Raw genomic sequence first — 24,757 nt, forward strand, 5'->3', positions numbered from 1 at the left:
AAGCATTTCCAACATTTTAAAATAAGCCTTTGTTCTGTGAGCTTGTGTCACAGTCTTGTGGCGAAACATCTGGACTTCAGTCCAGCTGTGCCTCTCGGCAGACACATCTGGGCCCTGTCCAATGGGATCCTGGGTCAGTTAAAAGCAGCACAAGGACAAGTGCCAATACACATTATGAAATAAAAAGCATTTTAGGACAACGTGTGGGCAAAAAATATTAGTTATGTTTTTTAATTAGGTGCCAAAAATCTACATTAACAAAGTTTAAACCCAATGTAGCATGTGATCATGATTAAATCACACATGAAACCTAATTAAAGGTGCATCTTTAAAACACCCACTACAGTTCAGAAGTTTGGGTTTAATTAATTTCTTGGGTTTTAGAATTTTTATTTTTTTTCAAGCAAGGACGCACTAAAGCTAAATTTCTCATAAGTGATAGTAAAGATATTTATCATTTTATTTACAAAAGATTCCTATTTAAAAAAAAATATATTTCTTTTTTAAATTGTCTATAAATACTTCTCGAGAAGCAAATCTGCATATTACAATAATTTCTAAAGGCTCATGTGACACTAAAGACTGGTATAATGCACTAATAACGCTGAAAATTCAGCTTTGCTAATCACATGAATAGGTTACATTGTAAAACATATAAAAATAAAGACCAATTATTGTAAATTATAATAACATCACTGTTTTAATTTTACCAATAAAATGTTTCTAGCCAATAAATGTGGACTTAAAAAACAACAACAAAAAAAAAAAAACGTACTGGCCACAAACATTAAACAGTAAATATTAATTTAGAAAAATTAAAATAAAGTAGCCACATAATAAAATCGATTATATTCTACATAGAGAGGGTAACCTCTTGGTGGCAGACGTGTTGAGATTACACAAACAGCTCATTTTACTGCCATTTGACAATTTGTCTTGTGAAACAAATTAATGATGGTTAACTGTGAAAACAGCATTTCTAAAATGATACTGCTTCCACACCACTAGGTGTCAGTAAGTCATAGACAACGTACAAAATTCAAGTGCATGTTGCTGCAAGAAAATGACAACAGCAACAATGAAACTCACCCGAAGGAAGGAGTCCAGTGATCCGTTTTCCATGAATTCGGTGATGATCATCACCGGAGTGCTCTTGGTCACCACTCCTTCCAGGTGGATGATGTTGGGATGGTCAAACTGCCCCATTATGCTGGCTTCGCTGAGGAAGTCCCGCCGCTGCTTCTCCGTGTAGCCTGATTTCAGAGTCTTTATGGCCACCAGAATCTCCCTCTTCCCAGGAAGCCTGAGATTACCGCTGCATACCTCTCCAAACTCACCTAAAGCGTTCAACCATTAAGACCAGTCGATTACACAGAAAATGTCACTTATAATTCAGTCAGATGAAAATAATTAAATTAGCAGCCTGGTTTGCTAAAATTTGTTGCTCCTTTAACAATAATTAAAAGTGTGAACGCATTAACAGCTCCAGGCTTTTGCTAGATTGCAGCTGCTTTCTAATTACCGCTTGCTTTGCGTATATATGCACTCGACTAACTGCTTATATGCACTCGACTGACTAGATGAGATGCAAAGATTTTGGTTAGACTGCAAATCAGCACTCTATCCAATTAAATCTACGCATGTTAAAATATTCCTAATATATGTTAGTGACATTCACCTGCACCAATGACTTGCTCGATTTTCACACAGGTCACGTCTATTTCTTTGGCAAACTCGCGGACTGCTTCATTGGGATCCTCATAAGTGAAAGGATCGATGTAGATCTTCATTCCTGGAGACACTTGGAAAAAGAAACAGGAGCTGCAGCGTATGCAATAGAAATATTTTGCCTATACACCGAAAAAATTAGATATCAATGATTCTTAAAAGATGGGATGGGACAAAATGCTTTGAAAACATAAAAAAAAAAAAATATCACAAACAACACAAATGTACAAGATTACTTTTTTTTCTTATTTTAGCAAAATTATATTCTTATATTGTTGTATATTTTTTTAATTTACCCTTATATTTTTACAAACAATATGCCACGGACTTGTAAAGTAGTTTGAGATTTAAATACACATTAACCTATTTTAAGGTTTTGTCCCATATCTCAAGAATCACTGATGTATAAGTGCTGTCTAACCATTAATCGCATACAAAATGAAGTAAAATGGTACAGTGTATATTTATTATGTATATATAAAAATACACGCATATACACTATATATACAGTATATAGAAAATATTTACATTTTTATACATTTATATATTCATATTCTTATAATTTACATTGTATATAACATTATATATCATATATATATATTTACATAATTATACACACTTATATTATGTAAACAAAATGTTTTAATTTTGATTAATTAAAATTAATCATTTGACAGCACTAATATTTATCTAATTAAATTATCTGTCAATATTATCATATTTATCAATGAGACAGAATCATATGGCAAACAAACTAAATAATAAAGTATTTTGAGCATGTAAGTGCTTTTGCAAGAGAAAATTAAGTAATTAAGCTTTGTGCATGTACAGCACATGCACATTTTATCAATACTATATGAACCATTTCAATACACATTCAAAACTTGAGCGTTTATTGACTTGAGTGTTGAGTGTTTCAAAAGTAAATATTATAAGCACAAATGAAATATTATGAAGCCACTGAATGGTTTACTCACTGTGACCGCTGGTGTAATGCTGAAGCTTGTCCGTGTATTCAGATTCTGTCCTCTCACTGCCTCTCCTGAGGAGACCCCAACAAAAAAAGAAGGGAAAGGGAAAACTTTGAAACAGGATTTCTTAGTTTATAAGAGAAAGAGGAAATCAAACTTCTGTTCAGTTTTGTGGAATCTATTCCAGATCATGGTAAACTCACCGATTGCAGACGATAATGAGCACAACCACAGCGATGAGAAAAACAACGCCAGCAGCAGCAGAGCCGATTATGAGGGGCAGCTTCTCCTGCAGGCTGGAGTTGTACTCCTCTACACATGGTGGACACAAGATCAGATCAGTTCTGTGCTTTTGCTCAAAAAAGACTTTAATCTTTATTTTGGGGTGGGGGGGGGTTCCATTGCTTACTGTCTGTACTAAAGCATTTCATGTTTTAGTCTATGATATTTGAGGTTTGGCAACAGAACAGCTCACTTTAAATGTATCATTTAAAATTCAGGCATTTATTAATGTAAATGTCTTTACTATTAGTTTTGATCCATGCAATGCATCCTTGCTGAATACAATTGAGCTTTCTTATTGACCCCAAACCTTTAAATGGTTTACTCCGTTTGTCTCAAACATTTTTGTTTCCACAATTTATAATGCAGTATTGTTGAAATCTTGGTTCTGAGTGGCTGACAAACCTTCTTAAGCTGTTGATTCATCTTCAGCAATTGACTTGTCAACACATTTTACATGTGTGACACCTTAATAATAATTTGTCAACAGTCACTTTCTGGATTTTGTCAGACATGCCACAGAATATTCTAATGCCTGCTAAACACAAATAAATGTGTTTCCAAGTAGCAAATTGCTCATTGCTGTCAAATGTTTCCATTTTCATCAAAACGAATGTGGCTGTATATCTCAGATTATGATTGAGAACAAGCAGCATGCTGCGATGGCTTGGCCCCTGGCTCATGTTTCTGGCTTTGCCCTTGGCATATAGATCTAAAATTGTGTTCCAGCAGACTAAGGTTAAAGCTATTTAAGAAACCAGAAAGCAGTTTTTGTCAAGACTGTAGCACCTGAAAAATTAGACTATTAATTGGGAAAGTAGAAGAGCAAAATGAACAACGTTTGTTAAAGTCCGATACCTTCAGTCATTGTTTGGAAGTACATCTTCCCACTTAGACGTCCAAAGCCCGCCACTGTTCTGGCCCGCACCTGGAAAACGTAGATGGTCCCCTGCTTCAGGCCCCGGATAACTGCTGTATTAGTCTGACTCCGCAGTAGAGAGGAGTTCGAATCTGCTATATTCTAGATTAGAACAAAAAAATAAAAGATCGCATACAGTTAAATCCATTCAGAAGCAATTAAAGTCATGTTTAGAATTATAAAATGGTCCATAAATTACAATTAATGTCAGGGATTCAATTTTCTTTCTTTCCTTTTTTTTTTTTTTTTTTTTTTTTGCTGCTTGGCCTATTTAGTTAATTAAAATTAGGTTACCGCAACAGACTTTTTAATCAATTTGATTTAATTGCAAATAGCTAATTTAATAACGCAAAATAAAAGTCTACTAAACGCGTTTTGTTGGAACTACTAACAATTTCATTAGCATGACAGGATACACAGAAATATAGAACTTTTCAGACACATTGGAAATTGCTTTGAGTATTAGTAAAGTAGTAAACTAACATCATATATTAATGTAGTGTATTAATTTATGTGGCCTGAGCTCTAATTCCACTCCTAATTAATTTTAATTCAAGCCTGTGTAAGAAGGACATAACTAATTTATCCCAAAAGGGATTTTTTGAAGTTTAACTGAATTGAACTTAGAATGTTTGTATGTTTTGAATAAAATAGCTGGAGTGTGTTCGTATTTGATGACTTATTACCTTCTCGTAATATTGCAGCTCATAGTCCAAAATGACTCCATTGGGCTGGTCCGGTTGGGACCACGACAATGTGATACTGTCCACAGTTCGACTGACCTGATGCATGATTGACACAGCAGATGGAGCTGTAGAGAGGACGATAAAAAAAAAAGAAACAATTAAATGAGAAATAAATATTGCTGAATACATTTAGCGTGGGAGTTAATCTGAAAGTCTTTTCATGAAAACTAAGTTCATTATAAGGAAAATATTAGAAAGGTTTAGATCAGAATCTATTCAAGCCAAGGCCAATATATATCAAAAACTACTAATTCGTTAAAACTGATCATGAAAATCTTGTTTGTTTTAATAAGTTAATAGTTTTATTCAGCAAAATGCCTTTAATTGGTCGAAAGTGAGAGTGAAGTTAGTCCTGAAAAAATATCAGTTTTCACAAAAATATTAATCAGTTTTCAACATATGAAAAGCTTATTAAGCAGCAAATCAACATATTAGAATGATTTCTAACAGATCGTGGGACACTGAAGATGCTAAAAATTCAGCCTTTCAATCCAAGGAATAAACTGCATTTTAAAATATACTAAAATAGAAAAAAAAATTTAACTTTTATAATATTACTGACTTTCTGATTTCAAATAAATGTTGCCTTTGGCGCACAATATTTAGACAAAAAAAAATCGTACAGACCCTACACTTTTGAACGGTTGTGTAGCGACCTCTGGTTTAGATAACGAATCTAGAGAGTTCATTGTTTTTGACATTTGGAAAGTACTGCAACAGCATATGAATTTCTCCCTAAGCACAACAGCATTTCCAACAAAGATCAGTTATAACGTCTCCCATGCTAAACCGGCCAATGCGTTGCACTCGCAGTCCTCTGGCATCCGTGCAGTTTAGGATATAGAGGAGCCATTATATCAACTGCAGCTTCAGGCTGACTACTAAAAGAAAGACTCTGGAAGCCCATGTAACACTTCATTATCATTTACAAGCTTAAAGAAGCAAAAAGGCAAGCGTGAAAGCTGGCAAACACCATGACTGCTGGTAAAAAGTGCACTTGTGGTTTAAAGATCAAACAAATCACGGTGCCTTAAAGCCAATCGATGCCTTGAACAGGGTTCAGCTGAAACAGCGGGGTGGAGTATATGAGGTTTGCTCCTGGCATGCTTGCTTGGGCTTGTAGGGAGGAAAGTGATTCTGTTTATACGCCAAATACTGATTCCCCAGACATGCGTGATAAAATATAATAGGTAAGACAATATTTGAGCATTTTAAGACCGTTTTAATCTTAAATTGGTCAAATAAACGACACTGATACTCTTTCGCGTGTGCCATCTCTGTATAATCATGGCTGTTAAGCCTAAAGAAAGATGTTTTATACATTGCATTTATAGTTGGCATAAAGTTGATGGTTGATTGCTCAGAGAGCTGGAGGCCTCAGGTTGTTATGCTTTCTCTGTTGCCGATCAGAGCTCAGGAATATTAAGCACACAATGCTGCGTAAAAAATAGGTTTTGTGCTATTTAGTTTCTCTGTAAACTTCGATCCCGAGCTTTGATTAAGTGTTTTTCCATGCACTAGTTTCAATGGACAGAACAGGCCCCGTGTCTTGATTTACTGCACTGAATGATGGGATGGTGTGTGAGGAGGATGGGATTGTTGAGAAGTCGAGCGTGCCATTGTGTATGTTGGAAAGATTCATCCAAACAACACTAGAAAAGACTGATGTGATTAGACTCACAATCCAAATAGGAAGACAAACCATTTCAAACAATTACAAAATTCAATTCCTCAGACACATGTACCTTTTTGACCCCCGTAATTTGTTGTTGATGATAAGATTATGCTCTGAGAAAATATTAAAGACGAGCCAATGTTACTTTCAGCCATAATTTATTCACACTTGTTTTCTTCAGCGTGACCAGCAAGTCTTATGGTGTAGTGCAAAAGGTGTATGGACCGCTTTTATGGTATTTTATATTACTTTTTTAATGGCAAAGGTGATTTTTCTGTTTTTTTGTGTCACATGATCCTTCAGAACTCATTCTAATACAATCAGAAATGCAAAAGTACAAAAGCTGTCACTGGGATGTTGCCCTTCCATTTTGGTACCTAAGAGGTATATATTAGTACTTAAAGTGTACATATTTTAAACTAATAGGTACAAAAGTGTACCTTTCAAAAAGCTTTTGTACCTTTATTCCCTGACAGTGCATGTTGATTTGCTGCTCAAGAAACATTATTATTATCGTCTCCAATGTTTAAAACAGTTGTGCAGCCCAGTATTTTTTTGGAAAATGTAAATAAATTCTTCAAAATAACATTACGGATGTCTTTACATATCTTTTTTCTTATATATATAAATTTGGTAAATAATTTCTTACAAATTAGAAAATTTAAATAAATGGTAATGTATGTAAAACTCACTGAAATGGCGCCAACAAAAATGCTATTAGCCTTTAAATCTTGTTTATTCTATGCAGTCATTATTCTTTAACAGACCACAATGTTTTCAAGGAAATGCAGTTTTCTAAAGTTCAAGAAACTCCAGAACGTCTGGAGAGAATCCACCACAGGTATGCGTCTATAAAATAGAGCAAGTCATTATATATGAAAATAAGTTCTCTTGGTTTGATGAGGTGATTGGTTTTCCAAGGAGTCTGCAGTAAGTGGTACTTCATCATTCCGCTGCTCTCTTTGACTGCAATTTATGAGAAATACAAGTAGTACTCTCTCAGTAAAAAACATAAATTCATATGTCCTTGTGGTATTCTGGAGGAGAATAAGAGGAACAGATTACGAGCATTTCCATCTGAAATGGATCTCAAAATCATTCTTTCCTCCACAAGAATTTCCACTGCGGCAAATCTAGTTGATCACAGCTTAAAACAAAGTATTAAAAACTTGAAAACATTAATCGGAATACGTTTTTGTAACGTTTTTATTCTTTTTAATTAGTCTTCCCAGAATTCCTTCCCTAAGGCTAAATATCCTTTTGTTATTTTCTTATACTGTTTTTGCTTATTTGATGTGAACATCCTGTATTTTCTAAAAACCATTAGCTAGTAAGTTTCTCAAAGCAACATTATTAATAAATCCCTGAGTGTGGGAGGACGTTTATAGTTCCTGAGTGCTGTGTAAAGCCGTAGCTGTTGAGCTCACGCTTGGGCTCTGGCTGAGCAGCCGGTCCTGGCATTGTCCCTCTCTCTGTATTTGGGGGGGGGTGCGGGTGGTGCGAGGTGGATTTTTGTCTTTTAATGGCAGCAGTGAAGCGGTAATGTGGACTGACAGGCACACCGGTGGAGCCCCAGCCTCCAGTGATAGGGCCAGCGAGTTCACTGCAGCACAGCCGGGGGCACGGCTCTCATTAAAATGCTCTATTAAACACTATTATGTTCCTTTTGAACTGGCTCTTTTTGACTGGCGTTTAAAATCCCTGTACAGAGCAATATGACGAGTGTTGTGGACTAGATTTCAGTTCTCGGATAAAAACTGAGGGAACATTAGAAACCTGATCAGGTGACGATAAAAAAAAGATGCAAACACATCACTTTCATGATGGTGTCCTATAAAACGGAAGACACTCAAAGCAGCTTTCGGCGGGAAAAAAAAAAAAAAAAAAAAAACTTGGCTATGCGAAGAGCGAGACTCGCAGAGATACTAGAGTGTAACTACAGTCTGGTGATGTGCAAAACTGCATATTTTCAAAACCAAGCCGGTGGGTTGCCTGAATAGACGGCTAGACAACCAATTGTTTTAAAAAGGCTCTAAATAGCATGGCAGGTTTTGACATTGATTTTCTAAGGTGGTGTTGCTGCATAAAAATGTAAATAAATTAATAAATTACTAACAAAAATAAATAAAATCTAGTCAAAAGTTACCAAATTAGATAGTATTATCATTTAAAACATACATTATATACATACATACATACACATGTACATATTACTATTTAAATAATATATAACTATTATGTAAGTATTGCTAATATAATGTTAAATATTTCGTTTTTATATTAGATTTTATATATATTTAGTTAATAAAGAAAAAATGAACATCACTTTGCACATTTACATATTCAGCTACTATTTTAGGAAGAAGCTCCTTTGTTTGCAACCCCCTAAATTAGTCTCGTACTAAATGTAATATATCCTTACGCTAAATTCTAGACTGGTTGCCCGGCGACACAAAAGCTTCTGTGTAATTCAATGTCGAATCCAGCTCCCCGGCGAGTTAAAAATATTTTGAGTACGAAACTGTGTTTACTGTTGTCTTACCAGCCTGGTTGGTGGTGATGTTGACAGCGGTGAACTGAGGTGAAAAGGGACTCTGGTCAGACACTCCATTCACAGCCTGGATCTCAAAGGTGTACTGCGTGTGGGCCAGCAGGTCGCTGATGTGGACCCGGGGGTGGGTCAGGCCCAGTTGGCGGGGCACGAACTGCACATTATCACCACAGCGAGTGCAGGCCCCTCGACCCGAACCGCAGCTCTTGCAGATGATGTTATAGACCACGTCCTCTCGGCCCCCGCTCTCTTTCGGCGGATCCCACTCCAGCCGCAGGGAAGTCTCGTTCACGCTAGAAATCACTCTCAGGGGTGCGGACGGAACCGCTGTGGAAAGTCAAACCGCACAGCCTCATCAGCAAGTCCGCGTCTTATCTGGACACGGGTTTAATTAAAACCAGCCTAGGAATAGATTCTCGGATTATATTGTGTAAGGTTGCAAGAAAAAGTATGTGACCCCTTTGAATTAGCCATGACGTTTCATCTCATCAAGACACAACAATAGCCCATCTAAATTGTCCCTAAATTGGGCCTGTGTGATGTAAAATAACTTTACGCGTGGCTTTTTGCCAGGCTGCTGACTCCAGCAAATTCTAACTGCTCCGTCTCGCGTCTTTATGATCTGATTTTCACTTATTCATTAGCCTATTATCGCCGCTCTTTTAAAAAAGAAACTGGATCAAAGTAATCTCCGCTTTCTAACAAGCCACATTAAAGTAATAATTTCATAATGGCTAATGACAAGAGATGAAAAGAGAAGTGGTTCATTGTAATGTAAAACAAGAGTGAAAGGGAAGAATGTTCTCCTCCCTTTATTCTGGACACAGTGCAGCAGTTCAGATTACTGACAGCGTAGAGCACTACTCCAGCATTCACGCAGGCCCAGCCTACCCCAAAAGAACAGAGCATTATGCAAATCCCGTCGGGCCAATCTCGCTGCTCACTGAGTTGCGGCACCGAATGAATGTTCGGTGAGTTGCACACTCGTTTTCTTTTTGCCGCACTTAACTGAAGCTCTAAAAAGGGCAACCTCATAGAAGAATGAAGACTTCAAGAACGTGTACGATACGAGTCTCCAGTGCTGACGTAAACGATGCTTCTACGTAGGGATGTCAAAATGATCGGTACTCTGTGACTGAAGCTGATACTAAATTACAGTAGTTTACTGCAAGAGCAGTGTTTTTTTTACTTTATCAATTTTAAAACTTCTTTGAATTGTTATTTGTGTATTTAAAGTTGTGCATTACAGAATGTCTTGTAGCCTCAATTGTAAAATATTGTACAATTATATTTAAATACATAATAATAGCTTTAATAAAATAATACAATTCACTCCATTTAGTTTTTTGATTACTAGAAGTGTGCTAATAATAAACTTTTGTTTGAAATGTTTGTTTTTCTTTTTATATACTATTATCAATCTATCTAATCAAAATTATAAACCACAAAAAAGAAACATTTTAACAGTGTTTTTCAGTGTAAATTGTAACTTATTAAATGTTGTCATTATTATTTCACATAATAATAATAATAATAATAATAATAATAATAATAAAAGCTTTAATTAAATAAAATGTTTTACTCTTATTTTTTGATTACTAGAAATCACCAATAATAAACTAATAAAAATAATGAATGTCTGATAAGTTAATGATTATGATCATTTTGTATACTATAATCAATACATTTTGGATATTAAATTTCTATATAATTCTGTAAAAAGTAGTGTCAAAGATTAAAGACATTTATTTTGGATGCAATTAATTGTGATTAATCGTTTGAACCACAACATACCATAATAATGCAAAAGTATAGTCATTTAGAGATTTACAATTAAATTACTACTTTTTTTCCTTTTTTAAAAGATGAACTTTAACTGTTAGATAATGGCAAAGGTAACTTAAATGTACAATTACGGCAAATGAGCAGCACAAACATTAATGAAGAAATAACAAATCTTATTAACAGCAATTACTCATAATTAAAATATGAGCCGATAACCAATATGGAATATCATGCATCCTTATTTCTCACCAGCTGTGCTAAGAGAATTCCTATTTCTGAGCGCTTTGAAGATGATCGAAATTGACTAGATGTTTGTGCGGACCACATCAAAGCCTGTCTGATTTTCAAAAAAAAAGAGTCAAAAGCACCATAAATGACATAAAATAGCATAAGAGAATGACATACTGGTACAGGGCATCTGTAAAGGGTCAGAGTCTGCCCGGTAGTATCCGCTGCGGCACACACAGTTGGTTGCTCCCTCGCTGGTGGTGCGGCTGTTGATGGGACACTGGAGACACTGCTGGTCCCCTTGAGATGCTTTGAAGGACCCAAATGGACATGCTGCATTAAGAAACATAAAGAGAGACAATAGTGAATGGTAAATCAGAATCATTCATTTAGGAATTGATTTGATAAGCTTGTTATAAGCTGCATCACACGTCTGGAACTCATTAATGTCTCCCCACATTGAGCACATTTTCTTATAAAACAGCCATCTTTATATTTCTGTTTGAAATCAAAGAGAAACGCAGGAAGTGAAAGCCCTCATAATGCCTTCTGATGGGCCTCCTGTGCAGTTTTGAAGCTTGGTCTCGCACTGATAATCTTTTGTTTGGCATACAAAGAGCCGAATGGCACTCAGATATATCTGTGGAATAAACTAACAAAGACCTTGTTAAATCAGAGCGCCTTTTTTTTTTTTTTTTTTCCCTGCTGTCTAGTTTTACTAAAAACAAAATGCAAATGCACTTGTGCTTTTCAGTATTCGTTCATAAAGCCTAATATCGATGTTTAGGAATTGATAATGATTTTTCATATGCTTCGAAAAGAATCTGTTAAAAAAAAAAAAAAAAAGATGTTTACATGATAATGTATAAATAAACCAACTTTTTAACTTTCAAATTAGGAAATACAGTGCGAGAAACAACACCTACCTTTAAAATGAAAAAAGCGACAGTAGAGGCATTATATATTATACTAGTTTATATCTAGTGTTTTAGACCTCTTCTGGAGCCTGTCATTTTATTCAGTTTTCTCTTTGAACAGAATCAAAAAAACCCATTTTGTTATATTCTGTCATGTCTATATTTTTCAGATTTTAACAGCTTATTAACGTTTCCGTTGAACATATATAATCCATGTGTTTTCCAGGCATTCCTCCAGCTTGCTAGCTAACATGATAATCTGACGGCTCTGAGAGCATGATTGGGAGCCGCAGCCAGCACATGAAATTATTATGACAACCGAATCTTGCTAATTGATTTGCTGAAAGTATTAAAATAGGAAACATTATGTCTATTATTTCTTTAAAGCAACTTTAAAACAATGCATATTGTGAAAAGTGCTATTTAAATTAAACTAATTTTAAGTAGCTTGTCGGTGATCTACGGCTTTGTGAAGGCTTTACTGACGAGATGCGCATAAATATATATCGATGATTCATATATCGCCCAGCCATAAGAAGGTATCTAGAATGATTTGGATCTCATTACAGCTGTTTTTGTCCATAGAGACATAGAGATAGACAGTCAAAAACCTTCAAGCTCTAAAAAGGACATCAAAGATTTCTAAAATAAATGCATATAGCTGACAAGTCAATCCAATTATCTAATTGTCTGGCCTCATTAGTTTTCCCATGTAACATGTCCAAGAACATGATGTCAGCATCACCATATTCAGTGGTCTATGTACACTATACCATTCAAAATCAGTAAGGTTAAAAATGTATTGCATCCCTGTGCTAGCTAAATTTTCAGCATCATGAACCCAGTCTTCATATCAGTGTCACATGATCCTTCAGAAATAATCCTAATATGCTGATTTGCTGCTCAAGAAACACTTATCACTAATGTTCAACAGTTGTGACGCACACTCAGAAATAAAGGTACAGAAGTACTTGAAGTGTACATATTTGAGCCTAACAGATGAGTCTTCCTTTTGAAAAGGTACCACCCGAAAGACAGATTTTGTACCTTTATTTCTGAGAGCGTGCTTAACATTAAAAAAAAAAAAAAAAGTGTAACATCACTGTGCAATTGACCGATTTGAACTACCCCTTTAATTGAGTTACTGATCCTAGCAGGTGAAACTTTGACATACTTAAATTTTTTGAGAATAGTCGTGACATAAAACCGCCACTCTCTCTGGTGAACTGGGACGTTACCATATTTATAATTTAGAATACACTTAAAAATGAAGACTACAACCAGTCATGCGACTGCAGAATGATATGTTAAATTCGCGCGGCATTTTAACAAAACCCAAACTCGCATCATTTCCCAGTCACAGACTGCGAGACAGACAGCGTCCTTTATTTGCTCACACCAAATCGGTCAACAGCTGCCACGTCTGCCCGGCGGCCAAAATAACCTCAGCGTTCATAATAATACAAGCGTTTGCACCGCACAGAAATAGCCCACTGACTCCGACTGGGAATAAATCAAAGATTGAGGGTAAATGTAATACGTGTCACATATCATCTGCAGGTGCAAAGCAATCAACACTTACCGAGAGCAAAGTGTGTTCTAGGAAGTACAATGAAACTCATTCTATTAGCCTAATACCCCAAATGGCTTTGACAGTAAAACATTACTCTTAGCTGGCGCTCTCAGCCTATGATTGATGACAGAACATTCTCTTTCTGCCAGAAGGAATATAAGGCTTCCACGCTCGCACATCAGAGTGAGTTAGAGCGGTGGACGCGGTGAATGAGGTGTTGGTTACAACTGAATGAGGCAGAGTGGGTGTGAGTGACAGTGTACAGGAGTGGAATTAAATCTGTGGTACCACAGGGCTCCACAATAGAGACCGTGCCGTGTGAGAGGGAGAACGACAGCAGAACAATATCCCGCCGACATATTAGATGTGTGCGCCGTGTACTGTACATGACTGGAGTCTTTAAGTAGGTGCTAATGGAATTCTGGGAGAAACTGATTAAAGACCTTGGTGGCACAGCACATTTTTTTTAAATAATCTTTCAGATCTGTTTATCTTCATTCTTGTGAGCGGTTGTGCTTTTTTATGAGGCTCATTTTACAGCAGGGAAATCACAATAAACACTTTATTGCCTCGGTATAACACTGTATCCTTTGGTGAAAGACATTTTCTTGCCTCTTAAACACCAACTTGCTCATTTAAATGCGTGTCATTTTTTCAATGTTATGGCGAGAATAGGGTAAAAAAATTGAGAGTTTAAATAAAATTTTGTATATTATCAAGCAAATTATATATGAACAAATTCCTTTGTAAAAAAAAAAACCTTCAAGATATTGACAGGAATAAAAATGTAAAGTGTTTAAGTGTTACCAAAGTGGAGATTTATGTGGGGCAAAAAAATCATTTCCTTTAAAAATATGTATTGTTATTGAAATCTATTCATACAAATAGATAAAGTGCTAAGCCCTTAAAGTGCTTTCTACCTTCTCATTTTAAAATGTGTTGACAACTTTAAGTATGATACTTGCTAATTCTCTTTGGTTCAGTTTGTTGAGAATCTAGACCAGTCCAATATACCTTGGGAAAAAATGTTATTTTTGCAATTTACATCTGGAGATGTCATGAGTGAGTGGTGGTGACTTTGATTTACTGAATAAATCGTTGTAATGTAAATCAACCAAATGATGAAATTAATCTAAAGAATCATTTGAATCATTCGTTTGGTGAAATCCAGTCACGTTCAGCAGAAACCTGTAAAATCAGGAAAGTGATTTCTGTGTGAGAAGTGCTTCACGCATCAATACGCTATTGAAAGTGGACAATGGGAATTTCACGCAGAACTTTGTGACCACTCCTTTACACTACATCAGTAGGTGGTGACTTATTGAGTCATTAAATAAATAACTGACTCAACAGAACAGTTCAAAAACACAGAATCATTCACATAAGTGTGTCTTAAAAACGATGGTTATATGGAATTAAGAAAATGACAAAATAGCCTAAATAAATGAATTTGGTTTCAAAAACCTCCTTGAATCATTTACTTAGCGTATCATCATGAATCTTCCACCAAGTTTGATTCATATTTTGCACTGAATAGCCTTTCGTTCAGCCGATTCTCCTTCACGAAAGACGTGTTCTTGTTTAAACTCGAAAGTGACGAACTTTCAACACGTCCTAATTTGTTCATTTCGCTCGCTAATAAGATTTCCCGGTTTGTTCAGAGTTTTCAGTCTTGTGCGGACTCGAAACGCAGACTCATTTGGTGCATTCACTCAGCAGGTCCAACCAATGAAGTGGTCCTTCACAGTCTGCACTTGAAGGCTACTTCTTCATGCATCTCTGAGGGTAAGAAAAGCCACAAAGTTGGTCACGCTTTTAAAAAGGAGACTGCATGGTGACTAAATGAGAACGATTCGTTTACTTAAAATGATTCATTCAAAAAAACCCACGGAACATCAATAGCTCTGTATCTCAATCAATGCCTTCAAAAGACGTCGGTTAAGCCAGAGATGCAATGACTAAACTGTAAGTAAGCTGTATTTTGAAGCTTTCACGGTAAAAGAATCAAACTTACACTGTACAACTGCATCTTCACACGCTTCATAAACAAGCTGCGAGAACACAGCGGTCCACAGTGAGGAAATTAAATCCGCAGGAGAGAAAAAGGTCCATTCTTCCTCAGACAATGCAGAGACTGACATTACAGGCCTTTTTCAATGACAGACATAATTTCACGCAGTATAAGATATGGATGCAGTCTTTTGTAAGCCCTCTCCAACAATTTTCTTGGCCAACTTGAGGCCACAGATGTGTCTGTAACCCTCCTTGGCAGAGCAGGCGGTTGGAGAGACATTAATATCCATTAGAGGTGCCGCGTCAACCTGCTGAACTCATCTCAGCATTCACACAGGGGAGTTCACTTGTTTAATGGGGGTGAAGGACTCAACTCATCTGTGCTATACTGTCTGTCATCACCACATCAAGGTGAATGAAGAATTTAAGGAGTTACTAAGATAACGAGCTTTCTCCTTAAGCATTCATGTTTCATGAAGCCTTCAAAAGAAGCAGCATAATTACTCTGCAACCAAACATTTGCTGTTATATGTAATAAACAGACTACGGTCCCGTACTTCAGTTTGCTTAGGATTTTAAACTTGCTAAAGATCCACAAATACGATCTTCTCCTAGTATGGAACCCTACTTCTAAAATAAAAAGGCAGGCATATACACAGCTGTTCAAAAAATCAGGATTGGTAAGACTTTTTAAATATTTTTGTACATTCATTTAACATGAATTTAGTAAAAAGAGTAATACTTTGATAATAAAACTGTAAAAAAAAAAAAAGTACATTTTCTATTTTAAAATTTAATCTTGTGATGGCAAAGGAAATCATTCCCCTGATGATTAGCTATGATAATTTCTTATAATTAGCATTTTTAAATTGTGTTGATTAATATTTTGGTTGATTTGTTTGGATTCTTTGAAAGTTTTATTTTTAAATTCTTTGCTAGTTAATACATTAACTAATGTTAACAAAAATCTAAACATTTGAACTAATATATATATATATATATATATATATATATATATATATATATATATATATATATATATATATATATATATATATATTATATTATTTATTTATTTATTTTTAATTTAGTTTTTTTAAAGACCTATCACTGAAAGGTTCTTTTTCCACACTTCTCCAATAACTGCTTTATTCTTTAGAAAAAAACAGGGGAAAAACTTGGTGAATACATTAAAGTTTACTGTGTTTCACAGTAAACTTAAATAATCTCATATTTTTCAGTGCCCTCCGACAGCAACGTCCACACTGTCACACTACAGGAACCCGAAATATCAGCTCAGCGAAGGTACGGTCACCAGCAGTCAGACAGCATGTGACGAGCCGGAGCAGAACCGTCAGTAAACACAGCTAAGACCTCATCTCAAGAATGTATAAACAATCTCCGCTTTGAGCCTCTACCGATGTTTCTAGAAGCTTGTTAACACTTAGCATAGCAGGAAGAAGTCTACCAAAAATCAATCACACCCACTAAAAGAATCTTTTATTTGCACATGCTGTTCGTGTTGCTGCGCCCTATACAGAAAATGAATAATGAAAAAGCAGCAATGCAAACACGCCCCAAAAACGTAACACTTTCTATGTCAAAACGCCACATTTTGCAGACAGCCATGAGTGCTGAGTTGCAGAAATATCTCAACTGGCTCTTAAAACATCAAAATGTGCTAGGTCCACACTTCACGTCTGGATATATGCCCAGTTACGATGCTCTTCTAATGATCATCATTTAATGACTTAATGCTGTTGAGATGAATATCATCTGCACAAACATTTATTTTAAACAAATTTCTGTGGGCAGCAATATTGAAGCACTATAATTTTCTGTTAGTGGATAACTGTGATGTTTTTAATCAGCTGTTTGGACTCATTGTCACGGCACCCATTCACTGCACAGGATACACTGGTGACGCAATGCTACATTTCCCCAAATTTGTTCCGATGAAGAAACAAACTCATCTACATCTTGGAAGAGATTAAGTTAAGATGCTTTTTTTAAAATCAAAACCACTTTTTATAATACATACTTTCCCCTCACCTGATTTATAATTTTTTTAATAAACCTAACCACCTTTTGCACTTCAAATAAATTACGTTTAACAAAAGGCAAAGATGTCTTAATATTTTCTTTTTCATGTTTTAAAGACTTTTACATATTTAATTGAAAAAAAAACGCAGATCAAGAAAATGTAAACATAGCGTGATCTGCTATGTTTGGTCTAGAAATTTGCGAGCGCATATGTCAAACATATGTCCAACGGCATATGTCTTCATAAAACGTCAAGACCAAACAGCTTGAGCAAGCTGAACACTAATGCACTTATTACACTGCAATCTAGTACTGTACATTCATACAGAACAATCACAACAGCTGTAGCATGTATTAGCTCACACCAACATCTTGTTTTCATCCTCAGTCGAGGTCATTAATTCCCACCAATGTGTGAGGGAACTCTCCCAGACTTTCATCACCACGGCTGAGTGCAACAGAAGATTCAGATTAATCTTGAATTCTTACGAGACGGCCAGGATTACCCAGCAGGACAGGACGGAGCCTGGGAGGCACTAAGACAGGAATCCAGCCCCGCCGTACCCAAACAGCGCCCAAACTAGTCGTGTAATCCGAGGGGCGACTGGCCAAGGCACATGCTTGAGAGATCTGAACATAAACCACAAGAATAAAGCAAAGGAAGCTCTAGAGAGTAAAGTCATTAACAGTCTCTTTCATGCCTTTATCATCACTAATGTCTGGAATCTGAATAATTATGGGCCACAGCCAGATTGAGTTGAAGGACATTTAGGGTGTACAGTCCAGAGGGAAGAAAACAAATCCTTAAAATACTGACAGGCTCATTTAAATAACAAAAACCCATCTTTTTTGTTGTGTCTATGGAAAATGTGTTCTGGCCACAACATTAAACACTCAGTCTGTGCTGGATTTAAATGAGAAGGGGCCTTACTCGTTTTTAGGAGAGACAAACGTCGACATAATCTTAGCAGTAATCATAAGTATGTGTGTGTGAAGTGTTTTGGAACACATATATTTTGTACATCTGCATAAACACTGAAACGAACATTAAGAATGTACTTATATTCGTTTCATTGGAAGTTTATTTGTACAGAGCTTTTCGCAATAACTGACACTTTTCGTGATGACAAGATGATACTTCTAATAATGTAACTTCTAAAATGTAAGTTTACATATATATATAAAAAAAAACAGCTTTGCAAGTCTCTTATACTCGCCAAAATGCTGTTTATTTGATCAAAAATATAGTAAAACACTAATATAGTGAAAGATTAATACAATTTAAAACAAGTTGTTCAGTGTCACAAGGTCCTTCCGAATTTTTTAAATATTTGGTGCTCAATTATATTAATAGAAAGTTCAAAAGAACTGCATTTATTTAAAACAGCAAGCTTTTGTAACATTATAAAGAAAGGTCCTCACTGTTAATTTTGATTCAATTTAATCTCTTTCTTTCGTATTTTCATTTACCTCAAAAAACTTGTTTTCAAAATGTTTCAAAAATATTTTTTTAGCAGCAAATCAACATATTAGAATAATTTCTAAAGGATCATGACGTTAAAAACCAAGAGTTATGACTACTTAAAATTCAGCTGTGTCATCACAGGAATAATTTACATTGAACAGGGTGGGGGAAAGTCATTTTTAAACTGTTTACAGCATTACAATTTTCAGTTTTTTTTTATTAAATATGAACCGTTGGGTATATTTAATATAAATTATTCATGAAGATTTTTCCACACATGTAAATACTCTCATGCTGTCAGTACTTTTTAGTGAATGTCGATACATTCATATTGCATATTTTTGAAATACAAAAATGTAAACATTAGCCTCTCTCTCTCTCTCACACACATAAACACACACACACATATGTGTGTGTGTGTGTGTGTGTGTGTGTATGTGTGAGAGGCTAATGTTTTACATATATATATATATATATATATATATATATATATATATATATATATATATATATATATATATATATATATATATATATATATATATACACACACACACACACACACACACACACACACACACACAAACAGCACGCTGGAAATATTCAAAATTGGCAGCAAATGTATGACAGCAAAAAGCAAACAACCATATTCTCTTAAATAAAGCATTTTCTGTCAGTGCTTTTCTAAACATCGTGACAGGACTCTCCCAAGCACCTGATACCCACAGACAAAAACACCTCGATTGCTTCATTCTGACTGCAACATAGAAGCACTCAGAAGTGCCAGCACGGATTGATTTTCTTTGCGAGCTTTATTTTTTGATCCAATTTATGCAATTTTGTGCACATCAGCTCTTTGCATGTGTCACTGATAAATGTAGGAAGCGGAGAGACGCAAAAAGCTTTCAGGCAGGTTCCAAGGTTTGTCACCTCCCCGAATATTGAATTTAGTCGCACTGTTCATGCACAGAGCTCTATACTATACTACAAATGCAAAAACATATTTACCTTTTCAAGGCTCAGCGAGTTAGCGCTACCGAAAAGGACAAAAAAAATCCTTAACACTCCCGGTTTACCTGCGAAGCTATTTCCCTCAGAGAGTGATTTTGTTTTATTCATTCATAGTATTTGGTGTTAATATTTCAGTGCTTGCAGACGCCTCAGCCTCGGCTCTCCGGGGAGCTTTTTTCTGCTGACTGCCTCCATTGTGCCGTGACTGACACTCCAAATGTATTCATTTCATTTAGAGTTGTAAATATTAATGGTGTCAGCTCCATCTGCTAACCTCTACCTGAGACAAAGACCCCCATATTCATAGAACAAGCTCTTTTATGTGACGTTATGACACCCGGACCAGATCTTACTGTGTGGTGTCAACATCATGCATCTAAGATGCTCTACGTTCCTTTTGTGAGGTTGTCAACCATATCTGAATGTGTCACTCAGCGGCACTGCTGGGGACAGAGCTAGCAGAAATCGCACGGCAGCGGCGAACAATGAAGCTGATCCGACAGTGATGAGTGTTTCAGACGGGCCGTCCTCAGTATGGACTGGGATGATCCAGAGGCTTGATAAATAACCTATCCGAATGACAAAGGTAAATACGCCTCGCACAAGTAAACAGCTTTATCTAAACAACCGTCCAGAGTAATAAATCAATTCGGGGTGGCTGCTCGCTAAACCTCTTAATTGTTTGCAACAAGTCAATAATGCTAATCTTGTCCTTTGTCTATACAAAAAGACATCAGGAGGTTAAATGTACATTAATCAAAGCACTGTTCCTCCCCTTGGGTTAGCATGCAAAGTCAAAGCTGATGCATCTTGTGTAAAATTAGATAATAGGAAATTGATAAAATGCTAAATTAATGCACTGTTGGAGAGTTAATGTTATAATGGAGGTGGTAAAGTGAGAAGATCACTAGTGTCGTGCAGAAAAATGCAGTTAAAATGGCTGCTAAAGCAACTTTTGTTTAGTGTGTTTTGTGTCAGCCTTACCAGCACATTAAAATAAAGAGACCCAAAATATTCAAGGTCTGTCCATGATACGGTTTCAAAAATGAATTTTCTTTCTTTATTCTTTATAGCAGAAAAATAAATAACACTCAACGAAACTGACTTTTATTATGTGTAATTTAAATATAATTATGCAAATATTTTAAATATATTTAATTATCCAAAACATAATAACAATAATAATACATCATGAATATTTAATTCTAAAACAAAAAAATAATGATAATATTTAGAATGATCATAATAAATTACTAATACTAATTAACTATTGTTGTTGGTGTTAGTAATATTTTAGAATTAAACACCGAGCAACTTAAATGTAATAATAATAACAAAATAATAAAAAAAGTATTACAGAATATTCAAATATACAATAAAAATTTAATAAGTTATTAAAAATGATTAATACAACAAGAAATAACAATATTAATAATAATAATAAGAAGAAGACGACCAAGAATGCGGATATTTCTATGAATAAAATGACTGATGTCGACTGAATGCACACCTTGAATACAATGCAAGTCACCTTGGATAAAATAATTTGCAAAGGAATAAAAATATTAAACGCATAGTTAGGTTAAAATAATTTAGCCCAAAAATACCATGTGATGTGACGCCACATTTTTGTTATTTCTATGTATTTCTTTTTATGTGGAAGCAGTTCTTGCTCAGCCAGGAGGAACAGATAACATCTCTGAAGGACGTTGGAAGCAAGCAGGAGACTTTTGCCTTGTAACTTTTTCATGACATGGTCTATATTTAGAGCTACAGATCTATGGTCAGTCTTCACGCAGGAACATGCATTAATGTTTTTGGTCAACGTTATATTAAAAGCACTGTTGCTATGTGTCGTTGTGTTTGCTAGTATGCTAGGTATGCTAACTGTAGGAAACACATGTTGCAATGTGTCTTCTGGTGCATGTCATTTATTAGGCCCATAACCACCATAGATGGACAACTAATATGGGTTTTCAATAGTTGCTTCCTACATTTTGTAAGCCATTATGACCTTAAAACAGACTTCAAACAGTTCCTGACAATATATTAGTGGTTTCTTTCTGTATTTCCTTCAGAAAGTTAGTCGCTACTAATGTCCTGCTGTTAAAACAAGTTTTGTTCGTTTCAAAAATGAAAAAGTCCAATTATCACACTTTTCTAAATAGCCGAGGGTACGTACAAACTATATAATTTTCTTGTCTTGTTCTCTGCATTCCCTCCCTAAATAATCATCCCTAAATGTCAACCACCCACATACAAATGACAACTACATGAGGCTCATTTTTAATGCTAGCGTCTTTACCAAATAGGTCCAGTAAGCTGATGTTTCATTTTACAATAAATCCTTTTTTGGAGGGAATTTGCTGGTTGAGAATACAGATGAAAAAGAAAGAAGAAACGTGGATAAAATCCCATTTCAACAGCAGCCTGTTGGCTGAGTTTGGGATTCAGCCCCACAGCTGCACAACAGAGACCTCACATGCCCTATTTCTCCATGCCCCCCGCACGGGCCTTTTGTCACTCATTTAAGCAGGTGTGCCAATGTGTGAACAGAAACGACGAAGGCCAGCCATTTTTAAGCACCATTTATGTCACCATGTAGGTCAATTAGCTGTGGTTTGATACGCTAAAGGCTTTTGACTTTTCCAAATTACGTCTGTGACGCCGTGCAGCACATCGTAATCCTGCCCACATGTATAATCACAGCTCTTGCTATGGCTGTACAATATTAGAAAAAAAAAAAAAAATGACATTGCATTATTACTAGATTTCTTTAATTTGTTGGGGAATGTATGTGCATAGGAAAAAAATAATACAAAAACGTAAATGAATAAAATGAATTGGGAAAAACATAATTTTGGGAGTTTCGGGTGAAAACAAAACAAACAAACAAAAATTATAAGCCACATTCCCACAGTTTTTACCCGAATTAATATGACTTTTAATGAAATATTAGTTGGGTACTACATTTTCAATCAGTAAACGGTCTTTATTTTTGTAGGTTGCAACTTGCAAGTTAATTAAAATATGTGCTTCTGGTTTTACAGCGAAATCTGACACCGTTCATTTACAAGCATGCAACAATGTGACCCTGGATCACAAAACCATAAGTAGCATGGGTATGTTTGTAACAATAGCCAACAATACATTGTATGGGGTCAAAAATGTCTCTTTCTTGCCAAAAACCTTCCATGAAGATATTTTGCTCATTTAACATAAACTTATCTAAAACCTTTGAAGAGTAATATGCATTTCTTGGAATATTCGGATTAATAGGTCAATGCAAAATAGTGTCCTATCCTAACAAACCATACATCAATGGAAAACCTATTTTGTTCAGTTTATGTATTATTCTTAGTTTCAGAAAATTGATCATCATGACTGTTTTTGTGATCCGGGGTCACATATGTGTCTTAAAATGCTGTATCATAAACTACGCTTAACTCTAAATGAGTTATTTAATTAAATCGCAACCTTCAAAACTTTGTGATATGGAATTTAGTCCATACATCGTGCTACCTTCCTGTCCGAGCAGCATACCGCGCTAAGAGAAACGAGTTCTGTGTATGGGCCTAGATAAAAAGAGAACAAAAAAAGCCCTGCTAGTTGACTTTTTTTGCCTGGCCAGTGAAGCGTTTTCTTTCATGGTGATGTGCGAGGAGGAGAGGCACTGACAGTCCTGGTTTCCGTGACATTGCCTGGCCGCTGGAGTCTGATGGATGAGCACTGGACTCCTGAAGGGCCTTTGATCAATGAGCCCCTCATCGATGACAACAGGACACCTGCTTCCCATCAAAGAGACGAGGGCCAGGCAGCTCCGGTGTGGACATCCAGCTCTCAGCATTGATTAACCCCGTGCTCCACTGAAGCCTCATCTTTTATCTACATGCAGGTTTTCATGTCTCTCAGAAGGAAGAGGAACTGATTGTGGACAATTTGTACTCGTTTTTAACGGTAAGTTTAGTATTTGTGCCCAACGGTATACATCGTGAAAAAAGCTGCTGTCAAAAAATGTAATTTTTTTATGACAACGTTTTGACTTTAATTCAACAAGCAACACACTCGGAGAGCTAAACTCTGACTTGCCCTTATCGTAAGCCTAACATATTTAGACACAAAGGTCAGCTGTAAAACAGTGTGCTTCAATGCACAGTCCAATACACGTAAAGTACTGCCTTGGAATGCTGACATAAGCTAATGACGAACAAGAGAGTGACATACACACCACAAAGAAAAACTGCAAGACATTTTCAGTCAGTTGCATCATAAAAATCTTACAACATTTATAAATCCAATAAGCCCAGATGTATTTGGAATGATTGTGTTATAAACTCTGAAACATTAGTCGAGACAGCGTTGTCTACGTGTCTAGGCAAAGGTTTTAGAATAAACAATAATAAATGAACAGACTAAAAGACAGGTTTGTACTAAATACCTTTCAGTAAAAATTTGAGTCAACCATAATATTTTGAGAAGGAACAGCATATGACACTTTTCACAAATATGTACACCGCAATGTCCCATGATAAAAAAGGCCAAAATACATGGATTTGATTTTTGTGACTTATTAGATGTTTGAAAAACTACTATCCAGCTTAATTTAGCTTACAGTTAACCATTAAACATATTACATTCCTCTAATTAAAATCATGACTTTGGCTTGATCCATCTTAGAGCAACAAATTGATTTTAAAACCCTGTTACCTACTATTATTATTATTGCTGTTGTTGTTCACAAGAAATAAAATAATGCTTGTATTAATATTATCATTATTGGTCTTTTTTTTTAATCATAATACAAGGACATCATATTAGTAATACTACTATTATTAAAATAATAGTAATAG

The 24,757-nt window shown here is 35.6% G+C and overlaps 1 protein-coding gene across 2 annotated transcripts in view; it reads right to left on the reverse strand.

The window, feature by feature from the left end:
• The window catches only part of ephb2a (eph receptor B2a), a 50,233-nt gene that overhangs the window by 5,349 nt on the left and 20,127 nt on the right, over window positions 1–24,757 (reverse strand). The window contains exons 4-11 of one of the 2 annotated variants that reach the window (XM_043225312.1): window positions 11,063–11,218; window positions 8,864–9,199; window positions 4,587–4,711; window positions 3,840–4,002; window positions 2,903–3,011; window positions 2,706–2,770; window positions 1,679–1,792; window positions 1,090–1,337 (exon numbers count right to left, since the gene is read on the reverse strand). In XM_043225312.1, coding sequence (XP_043081247.1) covers window positions 1,090–1,337; window positions 1,679–1,792; window positions 2,706–2,770; window positions 2,903–3,011; window positions 3,840–4,002; window positions 4,587–4,711; window positions 8,864–9,199; window positions 11,063–11,218 — 1,316 coding nt within the window. Of the gene's footprint in view, window positions 1–1,089; window positions 1,338–1,678; window positions 1,802–2,705; window positions 2,771–2,902; window positions 3,012–3,839; window positions 4,003–4,586; window positions 4,712–8,863; window positions 9,200–11,062; window positions 11,219–24,757 lie in introns of both variants that reach the window. The other variant, XM_043225311.1, reaches the window with a different exon arrangement.

The sequence above is a fragment of the Puntigrus tetrazona genome, chromosome 23, assembly GCF_018831695.1.
Source record: "Puntigrus tetrazona isolate hp1 chromosome 23, ASM1883169v1, whole genome shotgun sequence".
Classification (NCBI taxonomy): domain Eukaryota; kingdom Metazoa; phylum Chordata; class Actinopteri; order Cypriniformes; family Cyprinidae; genus Puntigrus; species Puntigrus tetrazona.